Source organism: Hevea brasiliensis, chromosome 17, assembly GCF_030052815.1.
Source record: "Hevea brasiliensis isolate MT/VB/25A 57/8 chromosome 17, ASM3005281v1, whole genome shotgun sequence".
NCBI lineage: Eukaryota > Viridiplantae > Streptophyta > Magnoliopsida > Malpighiales > Euphorbiaceae > Hevea > Hevea brasiliensis.
The window spans coordinates 8,419,268-8,432,407 of record NC_079509.1 but is presented as its reverse complement, the minus strand read 5'-3'; the positions used below and the strand labels follow the sequence as shown (position 1 = coordinate 8,432,407).

Here is a 13,140-nt window from a genome sequence, read left to right as displayed (position 1 = left end):
ACATTCAATTTCTAAAATATAAAAATATATTAAAGAACAGTGATAATAAAATTGATAAAAATATTTTTATTCTAAATATAAGTATAATATTAAAAGATAAGAGCAAGGGCGAAGTAGAAAGATTAAGAAGTCTACTTACTTGGATTACGCTCAATAACTTAATTTTCAACTTCTTGGACAGTTGATAAATGTGACAAACTAAAAAAGCTATATTGTAACCTTTTTTTAGAAACTTAAAATTCCTAAATTAAGCTGCTCCAAACGAAAACATCTCATAAATTACACTAAACTGAACAAAATTGTGATGAAAGAAAATACATATCTACTATATAAATAAAAATAATGTTCATAACATTAGATGCGTTCAATATTCCCATTTATTTTATGTTAATTAGTTATAGGAAATTTTGAGATGGAATACAAACCAAACAAAATAAAAAAATATCATAATTGCACTTTAAAAAAAATAAAATATAAACATAATACAAATATGAAAATACAAAATTTCATATTATTGCGACTTTATTTAAGAAAAATTAAAATAAATTACTTTTAATAAAATATAATAATAATTATTTTGAGTTGAATAATTTAATCATATTAACAGTGAGAAGCATGTTTTAGGTAATAATAATCTATCACCGTTTAACTCTATAATTTTTTTATAAACTCAATTTGAAAACTATTAAGTCATGATATCTTCACGAAGAAATAATTTATACTCTAATTATTGTATTCATATTTAAATAATAAAACATAACATATAATAACTTTTTAATAAAAAAAATCATGCAATGAAAAATAGTAAATCTACGTAAATGAAGTAATATAAAATCTTCACAGAAAAAAAGGCAACAAATTAAAGGAGACCGCAACTCAAATCTATTTCAACTCTTCTTTGTCATACTAATATACTAAATGTAAATGAAGAATAATATATATGAGAGTGTTTTTTTTTTATTTAACAATAAAGTTTAATTTCATACAAAATATAAAGAGTAAATTTAACCTTAATCCGTTTTCTATATTCACATATATTTTTAGATCTTCCACTAATTATAAAAAAATAAATTTATATTTACACAAATGAAAAACCATTATTACTGTAAATGCAATAATTTATCATATAAAAATAATTATATTTTGTCCTCCATATCCTTTCCGTTTCCTAGAAGGTTTTTAATTCCCATTGGGTGTGGGTCCCGGATTTCGCGTCACTTTACCACGTAACTCCTACTCCACCCCTATTCCCCTATTTATACCCCGCCATTTTACGTTCCCTTCGGTTTGAAGCACAAGCCATCCTCTCCTCTTCAGTTTCAATAACCCTTCCATCCGCTCGCCAGAATTTCCTCTTCTTTTCCAAGCGAACCCTAAGCTTCCTTTCCCTTTTGCAAAAGTACACTCCGAAGAGAAACATGGTGAGCGATGGTGAATCAAAGAAATGCGCAGATACTATCAAGTTCCTTTGTAGCTATGGTGGTAAGATTCTTCCACGACCCGTTGATGGAAAGCTTCGTTACGTTGGTGGTCTTACCAGAATTCTAGCCGTTGATCGTTCTATATCCTTTACAGGTTTGTTCGTCTGCTATTGATTCATTTAATTTCTTTGAATATTAGGGGAATTTTCGTTTTCTTTTTTTTTTTTCAAAAGAAACTGACCGTGTTTGATTGTTACAGAGCTGATGGTTAAGCTTGGAGAATTTTGTGGGTATTCTGTGGAATTGAAGTGTCAGTTGCCGAATGGAAATTTGGAGATGCTAATTTCTATCAAATCCAATGAGGAATTGGCGCTTCTTATTGAAGAATATGATCGATGCTGTCCTGGTTCGAAGATTAGAGCCGTTCTCTACCCTCCAAAGTCACTGAAAACCGTCTCTCCTCCTCCATCGGCTCCTGCAAGTGTCGACTTCTATCCAGTCAAATCGCCCTTTAATGCCTTAGATTATCGAAGATCTGGATATCCCATCGGCGTTTGTAAGGACTCCGGCGGAGTCCGTTATAATCCATTTCATGGGCAACGAAAACCAGAATTCTGCTGTGGAGACCCTCGGTGTAACGGACAAGGGAACCCTAGATTTCGGCGTTGTGACCCTTACCGGAACAAGAATTGGCTGGGGTTAGCAAATTAGCATATAGAAAATTAATTTTTTGAAATGAATTAGTTTATACAATACAAATTAAGGACATAGATAATGATAGGGAAAAGAAAATACAGAGTGAGAAGGGTGAAGTTTTGATATGTGAATGGATTGTTAATTTGAGAAATTATTTTTTGATTCTGTTAACCCCAGTCCGGCCAATATTTTTGCCGTTAGCCTCCTATTATGAAATCGCGACGTTCATCTGTGACCGTCACAGATATTTGCAGTTACATCATTATTTTGTTTTCAGGTGTGATATTTTCAGTTAGATACGACATGGTTGAATTCTTTTATGATTATGTTTTCAGTTGGTTTTAGTGTGGACAGATATACCTTGTCTTAGGCGAGACGAAACGGCGTAAGTTGCTTCTTTTTATTTTCTCTCTTTTCTCAATGTGGTCAAATTTGCATAGTTGATCTGTGTCTAATGGTCTAATGTATTTGTTTGATGATTTGCAGGCTAAAATCGGAATCTACTTGAACTGTGGACCAGAGGAGAAGCATCTTCTAAGAAATGCACATCCATTGAACTTCCTTGAATTTGGACCCTATGATTTCTTTATCTTTATGAGGCCCATTAATTTCTCCCTTTAACAATGTGGATGTGGTGTCTTCAGTTCATGCCAGCTGAAGAGAATGGCAAACTTGTCAGGAAAGATCAATGATCACTTTAACTATGCCATAAATAAGTGAAAAAGGGACAGCTAATTTACAAGTCAACAGAATCCATATTGATTGTGCCTTACGGTAATGAACAAGAAAATAACTGGTAAAAGAGATTGCTGCCATGATAACCAATACTGGATGTAAATACTGGATGTAATGGAGTTTATGGTGTACCCACAAAGACACATTCTCTACGAGACACCTTAGAACATTGGTTTTCAGGGGTCAAAGGCTGATTGATGTAAAAACTAACAACCCAGTCTAAAAACTAACAAACCAGTCTAAGTATAGTCGTTTACATAAACTTTAATGCCATAGCTTGTCCCCCATTTTGTGAGGTGGGTTCACAAGACCAGTTTGACATTTTAAACTTTCCAAAGTATAAGGAATAGGCAGCAACTATCTTCAGCCAGTTTCTTGCTCAAATTCTTCACCTTCAGATTCCTCAGCATTATCAGCATCATCATCGTCAGCATCATTATCAAAGTCTTCTTTATCATTTTCAACAGTAGTTTTCCCGATTACTGGGAGGTTGCTGTTAGTCTTTCTGATTTCATTGCACTGCAAACATTGTACAGTAAGTCATCAAAAGGGAAAAAGGTGGAAAAATAATCAGGGCACAAATGCAGACTGAAATTCCTAATATCATACACATGAGAAAATACATGTGCATGGGTGCACATGAGAACGCACACTCAGACATGTCCATAATACAATCGATTAGGAAGACAAAATTTGAAGCTACCCTATGTCAAATAATAAAAATCAGATTCTCATTTATACAAATACAAATAAATTATAGCTTCAAAAATTATTCATGAATGTGTGTGAGAGAGAGTTGCTCATCTTAGGACATGGTCTTCGTAGTTTCATGGAGAAATTAAAGGACCTAACAAAGACACAAACAACTTTAATTGGGAATAAATAACCATGCAATCTCTGCTAAATCCCAGATCAATTTTTTCCTTATCTGATAGACCACGATGGTCCAAATATCTGACTGGAAGACAAAAGAACCAAAATCTGTCTTCATTTGTTATTTTTTAGACTACCAAAACATCAACATGAAGGCCACAATAGCAGTGCTTTCTCAATTATGAAACTGCTTGAACAATAAGGCTTCCAATGGCACCCTAAAACTTCCACATACAACCAAGATTCTCCAGTTAAACAATTGCATCACAGCTCAGAACATCTACATCCTTGCTAGTACAAACCTTAAAACACAAGCTCCTTTTCCAGTTTCCATTATGGACAAGAATTAAAATTAAATACCAAACTACATGCTAAAGAATGAGTTGAATACATCACCATCCACTCTTTCTAGCTTGTTCCATTTCTCAAAGTATAAAAATCATACTTGCTGTTTTTCCTGACGAATAACTAGATGAAACTATGAGGAGGGGGCTTGCATATGGAAGTTGTTGCATAAGAACTGCTAAAAATAAAAAGAAAATATCAAGGAACAGAAGAGGGGAGCTTATGTATCTGGAAAATCTTGATAAAAATAAGCAGAAAAGAAGGCAGAAATAGAAGCCATGAAAAAAAAAAAGCATCCTGAAATCTGCATAATAATACATTCCCATGATAACCAAGGCAGCAATTAAAATTTTGAACCTTTCTTAGGACTTCATAAGTATATGTCATCAGAAAGTAATCTAGAAACGCTAACCCTCTGTTTGAATTGAGGGAAACGGATAGAAAAGAAAAGAAAATACAAGAAATTAGATTTCTCTTAGGAAAACAAATAGAGAAGAGAAATGAGGAGAGAAGAGAAATGAGAAGAAAAGAGGAGAAAGGAGGGGAAATTCAGTTTCTCAAATCCTTGTAACTAAGTAATGCAAAATAGGGAAGATTAGAATTTTATTTAGGAATTTTAATTATTATAGAGTTAGGAAATTTAAAAAGGTTTTATTATTTAGAAATTTTATTATTATGAGGTCTATTATTTCCTAATTTATTTTATTTAGTATTCCTAATTAGAATTGATCTGGGTTTCTATTCCTAAATTGATTAGCTCTATAAATAGAGCTAATTTTATATTATTCAGTAGCTTTAGACTATGATTATTATTGAGATTAAATAAAATTATTAAGAATTAGTTCTCTTTTAAAGAATTAGTCCTTCATCTGTTCTTTATTCTTTATTTGTTCTACATCACTAAGCCAAAGCATTTGCCTCCAAATTGGTGGAAAATGAAGAGAAATAAAGTGATTTATATTAAAATTACATAATTGTCCTTCTACAAATATAATAGCAAAATTATTTGTTGGGAATAATTACACTATGCCAAATTCTAAAATTATGCTAAATAATCAGGTGCTTTTGTGCTAATGCTAGCTTAGCTACTTAATTGTTAATAGAGCAGAGATTTCACTAAATAAAACTGCAAATTTTCCCTTAACATTGACACAAAGCTTTGGAAACTATACATATCCAATAAGATTAATACATATAAAGCTTTTTAACAAAAATTAAAATCTTTTCCATTATAATGTCCTCTCACAAAGCCAAAATCAATTGTTATATACTTATATTTGAGTCATTTGGGGAAATTACAAAAAGTACCTTATGGTTTCACTTATTTTTGATTTCAGGGTTTATAGCTTACTTTGTGACAAAGCGGTACCCTGAGGTTTCACTCCGTTAACAAACCATGACTTTCCGTCTTTCTCCGATAAAATCTTCTGACATGGCATAAAATTTTGCATTAAAAATGATTTTTATTATAAATATGGTCCCACTTTTTCTACGTGTTCTCCTTCCTCCTCATTCTCTTCTTCTTCTTCTTTCTAACCACGTTTAACATCTAGTGATCAGTGCCTTCTCATTGGATCTAATGGTTCTGGGAAAACAACAATACTGAATATATTAGAAGGGAAGCACATGGTAGCATCAAATGGTTCAAATGTTAGGAAGGTTTGCATTTCACAACGCTGCTTTAATATCGTTTGGAGATCTTTATTATCTTGGAAGACAGTAGAGGCAGCATGTTGCTTTTGCTAGGTTTGAGTTTCTCATACAAATGGATGTTTCTGCAAAGAAAATGATATTTGGTGTAGCATGAATTGATCATCAGAGAAAAGCTAAACTGATCAAGTATTAAATATTTTTAAATATTGATCTGTTGTGGAGAACACACAAAGTTTCTGATGGTAAAAAAAGATGAGTGCAAATTTGCATGGGTCTCGTTAAGCCATTTAAGGTTCTTCTTAATGAGATAACAGTTGACCTTGATATGCTGGCGTTGAACTTCTGAAGTTCCTAAGAAAGGTAAGTGAAGAAAGAGGTGTCACAATAATTTACGCAACACATTTATTGGATGGTTTAGAGGAGTGGCTAACACATATTGTGTATGTGGCTCATGGGAAGTTACAGTTAGCAATGCCAATGGCAAAAGTCAAGGAGATTAGTAATTTATCACTTTTGTTTTTGATAAATGATTAAAGATCTCTCCTTGGAATATAAAAATGAATTAGTTTTGATACAAAACAGAAGCCTTGAAAGGATTCAATTCAATTTTCTTTCCTATACATAGATGCGCATGGCCATTACAACTTCACAGACACATCAAAAAGCCCTCACCCAACCCAGTTGGATATATAGCTCTCCTGAGTGACCCAGCAAACATGATCAACTTTGAAAGTGCATTGCTAATAGAGCAAGAGCTTCAAATAGAAAAGGTCTTTCATGAAAATTTCAGTGGTAATATTAAATAGTTGATCATTATACATTAGAAATCAACTAATTCCAAAATAATCAACCTATAATTTTCATTAAAAAAAAAACTAAAATGAATTTGTACGATTCTTATATCTAGTCGATAGATCAGCATCATAAGATCTCTTATTTATCACTTATGAAGGTAGTAGAGAGTTGGCTGAGGAAAGAAAGAGATGAGGAGAAGGAGAGAAGAAAAGAAAGAAAAGCAAGTGGTGTTAGAATTTGAAAAACAAATGGAGGGACGCAAGTTACTGGTGATCCAACTCGTGCTGTTGTTCATGCTATGAATAATGGTTAGGCTGCTAGCAGACTGAACTCGACCATTGCAGGTGATGAGAACTTCTTAAGCTCAAATAGAATTTGTGTTTTTTTTTTCTTTTTCTAATTTTTATTCATTTATAAATTAATTAAATTTGTTAAATATTACTTTTTTTTATCCACATCAGCATGAATATTACTTTTTTTAATACATTTCAGCATATAATTAGTGAAGATAGATGGAAAATCGTGGTTTGCTAAGGGAGCTAAACCTCAAAGTACTACTTTGTCAAAAAGTGAACCACATACGCCGGAGTAAAAATGAGCGAACCAGATGGTAATTTTTTGTAATTTCTCCTAACATAAAAAAAATAGGGGTATAATAGTAATTTTTCCTCCTTTTAAGGGAGAAATTGTATTTCCCTCATATAATAATAATTTATCCTAATTTATCCGAACAACATAAAGGAATTTTCTTTTCTCTTTCGTTTCCCCTGCCTAATTTCTCTTTCATTTCCCTTGCACAATTAAGGATTCCAAAAAACAAAGTGTAAGTCTAGACGCTATCCTCAACCTAAGGGGTTTGAAAGGACTTGACGGTTCAAATGCTTCACTCAGAAATGTGTACCAGTGTCCCAAGGCATGTTGGGGAAAAAAAAATCCTGTGCAATCAACAAACTCGAGACAAAGAATATGCATTTTATACACAAACATGGAAGACCAAGTCTGTACATTAAATTAAACCCATTCTCAAATACACTCTTAAGTTAGATTAACGTATACCAAACAATTGGATTGCAGCCCTAATCTCAATGTTTATGTATAGCAAAGAGTCCTCCAATTATTACGCAAACATTAACAAAAGATACACAAAATTTGAAAATTTTGATAAAATGCAAATAATTGGGCAGATCAATAACAAGAAGAATGAAATCAAGGAGTCTGGGTTTATTTTTTAGATGAGGGTATTAATTAAAAGTGAGGCGATAATTAATACCTTCTCTTCGAAATCGGATTCCTCCATGGCAAGGAGGAGCTCTTCGCTGTGAGGTTGAGGCCATTGTGACGGTAGCAGACATGAAGTCGGAATCGTCCTCGTTGACCATGGGTACTGCGTCATATACGCCGGGAACTGTAACATTCTGATTTTTCTTTTCTCGTTCTCACTCTCACTTTGCCCAATGGCCTACACTGTACATCGCACTTTCAAGTTTCAGCAGGAACAGGGGCTAAATAGTAAATATATGTATATGTGTCTGTGTTTGAATAAAACGACATCGTATTATCATTTGCAGATCTGACTTTTCCGTTAGTACATATGTTTATGATGATTAGAATAATAAAATGTAATTAAAAATTTCGTTAATGACATATTCCTGTGAGTTTTGTGTCATAGTTCTGCGAAGGGTAGAGATCTTGATGCAAGGCATGGGGAGATCTTGACGCAAGGCATGGGGCAAAGGCTTAAGATGAAGAGGGCAGGTTGTGTCGTCCAATGTAGCCAGCAGGTACGATCATCCTCGACTTTAAATGATACTTTTCTATCATAAACTGAGGTGATCTTCAACAGAACAATTATGGCCTTGTGGGGAACAAGAACACTGACCCCTGAGCAGAAAGCACAAATTGCAGCAGAGCAGCAGCAGGATCAAGAAGGAACTAGGAAGTCCCATCATCTTACGGACTCTGGATCTCTTAAGGATGTTGAAGAGGCAAAGATGTCCAATGTTTATTCTGCTCAACTGCCTATTACTGTAAGCATTTAAATCTTTATCGGTCTCGTTCCACAAGGTGAAGGGAGAAGAATTGCAATCAAACAGTTCATTTCTTAGCAAAATTAACTCTTTTTAATCCATCTTTCATTTATAATCCTCTAAAGCAATTACTCTTTGTCCTGGCCTCCCATCTTTATATGTGTTCTGAGGCAAACAAACTTGTGCATGCTGATGCTGTTCCTCCTCTCCCCATTCAAGCAAAGCGTCCCCGTTGGGGGAGAGAAAAGAAGCAACGCAGTACAGACAGGAAAGCCAAGGAATCTACACTAGGGAAAAATAAAAGGGAACAAAATGTCCAAAAAAAATGTGAATAAAAAAATATATATTTTTTTAAAACTCACCGTAGCTCCTCTCCTAATAAAATTCTTATTTATTTATTTATAAGATAAAATTAAGAAATTATGTAAATTTGACCAAATCAGCCGCAACTGTAAATCCCGTAACGGAATCAATACTGATTACTGGCATCGTTTTCGTCGTACATCTCAACGATCTTCCCCATCACTATACAGAGCAGAGCTTAAACTAAGCAAATTAAAAAAAAAAAAAACACTAATCTACTCCAACATTCATCTATTCATTCAACACCACCTCTTCCTTTTTGCAAATTTCCATCTAAATATGGATCCCAACCCCAAGTCCTTCCCGATCCTCTCCTATGTTATGGCCCGACTTCCCTCCCTCTCACCCCAATCCCCCTCCACCACCTTCGACGTCGAGCAGCCCCTGCCACGCGCTGCCTCCGATCCCTCTTCCAGCCAAACGCCCATTGTCTCCCAATTACCCCACTTAACTGACCCCAAGGTCCTAGCTTCCATGACCAGCGCCATCGCCGATGTGGCCCAGACCCGATCAATCCTTCAAACCCTCGGCCCTCGCCCTGACCACGAGACCATCGACACTGCCAGACTTAAACTTTCTGAAATCGAATCGAGCCTCTCCACACAGCTCGAAGAAATTGTCCTCTCTCCACAGCCCGCCGAAGTCGACAGGCTTGAATGGCGCGCGCACCTGGCGGACAAGGAACAGCATTGTCGACAAGCCTCGGAGAAAGAGAAGAACTTGTACAAGACGATATTGCAATTGGAGGAGATGCACGAGTCTTACGAGAAGCTATTGAAGGCGGCGGAGCAGCGGTTGGTGAAGATTTATGAGAAGGCGGAGATGGGAGAGGAGGAGAAGGATGAGAAAAATAAGGGGGAAGTGTACGAGCAGTTGAACGAAGAGATTGTGGGAATACTCCAAGAGGCGTCTGGAAAGGGTCTGGAGAGGGTGGATTTGTCGAACAGGAGATTGTTGTACTTGCCTGAGGCGTTTGGAAGGATTCATGGGTTGAGAGTGCTTAATCTCTCTAATAATCAGCTTGAGGTTAGCTTCTTCCCCTTTTATCCGTTATTTATAAATTTTAGTCGCTGGCTTGGTGCATGTAGAATTGATGCACCATTTTCTGTTTTTGACGTTTTAGGAAGTAGATAAACAGATTCAAATTATAAATGTATTAGCCACTCGTTTTTGTTATTGCATTCTAGGCTTTTAACTTGGCATTGTTGGCTTTGGTTATCTATGTGATATAACAACTATGATGTGAATTTGAAATCAATATTGTGGATTCTTTAGGCATATGAGTTAAAGGTTCTTGTGAAATGTAGTGTATAAAATGTTTAATTTGTTTATCTAATCTGAATTTGGACGCTGCAATACAATTCTTTGGGTGTTGTAGATGGCTGTGATGAGATTTTGGAAACAATTATCTTTTGGCCTGTGCTTCTCAATGCTTGTGTTTTTACGTAATCTTTTTACACTGAGAATACACTAATTCTGAGCCTGTTCTTCTGCCTTTATTTGGCTGTAAATATATGTTAAAAATGGATTATATTTGACTAGTTTTAGCTTGCATGCGTGTGCATTTGTATGTGGAAAAATCTGACAGGATCTTGGCTACATCAATTGAGAGTCTTTGTGTTCTTAGGGTTTTGTGAAGAGAGCATAGTTGGCTGATGTAAAAAGTTCAGGTATATTGATGCTGTGCTATCAGTTATGCATATTTCATGATAAAACAAAATCTAACATTACTATTTAGATATATTTTTAACAAGCAATTTATTCCTCCTTGTGTGGATAATTCTAACTTGCAATTATATTATCTGCGTTGTGGGTGTTTAATGAGGCCCCAGTTCCTATCGCCAGACTGCATAACTCATAAGTTCTGAAATCAAGTTTGTTGGGTTTTGTGGTAAGTGCTAACTTTTTAAAGTAACCAACGTGTTGGTATCCAAAATGCATTAGTCAGGAGTAATCAGTAAGGTAGTTCAGCTGAATGAGGTAGTCATGTATTAGACTTCAGTGGACTTTGATAGGGTCCATACAAATCCATAGATCAATCAGGGTACAAATTTTTTAGATGAAGGGAGAAGGTGACCTAGGTGTCCAGTTGGTGAAAGCAGAGCTCCAACTTCCATGGGTCTTTGGTGCAGCACATTTTTTTGCTATGACACATGCAAAATTTTCAAGTATTAGGGTGTGCAAGATGTATTCGTTAATTGATACCATCAATATCCTCTCTGTCTTGAGTTATTTACAAAAATTTTGCGCGATTTTGTTTGCCTGGTTTTTTTTACTGTACTTACTTCCATGTTGATATGTTTACCCACAATATCTCAAATATCTATTGATCTACTTGCTATATGACCTTTTTATGTATTGGCTTGTATATATTCTCCTTATATTTGGGTAACCTTTGTGAGGGGAACAGGTCATTCCTGATTCAATAGCTGGGTTGGAAAATCTCGAGGAGCTCAATCTTGCTTCAAATCTTTTGGAAGCATTGCCAGATTCTATTGGATTGCTACATAACTTGAAAATTCTAGATGTCTCCAGTAATAAGCTAGATTCTTTACCTGACTCCATTTCTCATTGCAGGTAAGTATAATTCATTACAGATTCCTTCTCTGACCGGATATTTATTTTATTTGCTATACCATTTTCAATGGAAGGTCATTGCTGGAGTTGGATGTGAGCTTCAACCGTCTTACATACTTGCCAACTAATATAGGATATGAGTTTGTGAATCTTAAGAGGCTGTCAATCCAGTTGAACAAGATCCGTTCTCTTCCCACTTCTGTTGTTGAAATGAGATCTATGCAGCATCTGGATGCTCACTTTAATGAGCTTCAGGGCCTTCCACTTTCAATTGGGAGATTGACAAATCTCGAGATCTTCAATTTGAGTAATAATTTCAGTGACCTGACGGAACTTCCTGAGACGTTGGGTGAACTGACAAACCTCAAGGAACTTGATCTCAGCAATAACCAGATTCAAGCTTTGCCTGATTCATTTGGCCGGCTGGATAATTTGACCAAATTGAACTTGGACCAAAATCCGCTTGTGATCCCACCATCAGAAGTAGTGAAGGAAGGGATCGAAGCTGTCAAGATGTTTATGGCTAAGAGGTGGCTTGACATACTGGTGGAGGAAGAAAGGAAAAGCATGATTGAAGAACAAGAACAAGCAAAGACTGGGTGGTTGACACGGAGCACATCCTGGTTGAAGAAGTACGTTGAAGATGTGTCTGAAAATGTTTCAGAATATTTAAGTCCAAGATCTCCAAAGGACGCTTATCTAAATCAGCAGCTATAACTTCATGGACCTATGATATTTTGGTCGTTCCATTGCTTTCATGGCATTGTGCACATGATAAAAGACTGCTGATATAGTTTCTTCTGCTTCTATTGCAATTATTTTCCTTTGTTTTATGCTGCATTAATGCCAACTAGAAAAAGATGAAAATCTAACAAATTTTGTGTTATGCTGCATTAGTGGAAGTCATTAGGTGCAGAACTCTGCTGTCTTTCCATTCTTTCTTTTGTTGTATGAGAACCCACGTAATGCTCCCACAGTTATGAATTTTAATATTTAAAATTTTTTAATTATACCAAAATATAACTTCAATAAATTACATTTATTTTTGGAGTAAAGGAATTTAAAAGGTGGGGATTCCAACTGAGTCAATCAGGTAAGTAATACATCTTTATCTAGTAGACACACACACACATATATATATATATATATATATAAAACGAATACTACATAAATATAAATATAACGAACACAATTCATAATTTAAAACTTTAAAAAAAGAGAATTTATTCTTTTTCTTTTCATTAATTTATGATGTAGTAGTAGAAAAAATGAAATTTCTCTATCTTTAAATTAATAAAAAGAAATTTAATTACTTTTCACATAAATAGAAATAACATTATTTAAGTGTGTTTTAATCTAGGAGCTTATTAACTTTAGGGCCGGCTTTGTGCTGTAGTTTTAACTTTTAAATTAAGTCTTCAGGTAAAAATTTCATCTTCAATAAAGCTTAATTAATTAATAATTATTTTTGGTGGGTTAATTTGACTATGGATGGGAATCACAATTCACATGGCCGAATTTCCGACTTTAAGAAACGAATTGCGTTACATATTTTGCTAAGGAATTAAATCTCACTTTCACCACAAAAAAAAGTATAGCAAAATCATTCCATATACGACACAAATCATTCCTACTTTAAAAGGCTTCCTCCTCAA

General features: G+C 34.8%; 3 protein-coding genes and 1 pseudogene across 3 annotated transcripts; 3 read left to right on the top strand and 1 right to left on the bottom strand.

The window, feature by feature from the left end:
• The first annotated feature begins 1,272 nt into the window (after nt 1–1,272).
• On the top strand, nt 1,273–2,288 carry LOC110659684 (protein PAL OF QUIRKY-like). Its single transcript, XM_058139484.1, has 2 exons — nt 1,273–1,575; nt 1,681–2,288. The coding sequence occupies exons 1-2, from the start codon at nt 1,419–1,421 to the stop codon at nt 2,130–2,132; spliced, it is 609 nt and encodes a 202-aa protein (XP_057995467.1). The 5' UTR covers nt 1,273–1,418; the 3' UTR covers nt 2,133–2,288.
• A 518-nt stretch (nt 2,289–2,806) lies between these two features.
• Nucleotides 2,807–8,019, bottom strand: LOC110659685 (uncharacterized). Its single transcript, XM_021817686.2, has 2 exons — nt 7,789–8,019; nt 2,807–3,371 (listed from the first exon to the last, which is right to left on the bottom strand). The coding sequence occupies exons 1-2, from the start codon at nt 7,930–7,932 to the stop codon at nt 3,216–3,218; spliced, it is 300 nt and encodes a 99-aa protein (XP_021673378.2). The 5' UTR covers nt 7,933–8,019; the 3' UTR covers nt 2,807–3,215.
• LOC110659669 (ABC transporter I family member 20-like) lies at nt 5,613–6,257 on the top strand (annotated as a pseudogene).
• A 952-nt stretch (nt 8,020–8,971) lies between the features above and the next one.
• LOC110659680 (plant intracellular Ras-group-related LRR protein 9) lies at nt 8,972–12,403 on the top strand. The gene is made up of 3 exons (XM_058139482.1): nt 8,972–9,934; nt 11,319–11,485; nt 11,560–12,403. The coding sequence occupies exons 1-3, from the start codon at nt 9,188–9,190 to the stop codon at nt 12,200–12,202; spliced, it is 1,557 nt and encodes a 518-aa protein (XP_057995465.1). The 5' UTR covers nt 8,972–9,187; the 3' UTR covers nt 12,203–12,403.
• The last annotated feature ends 737 nt before the right edge of the window (nt 12,404–13,140 follow it).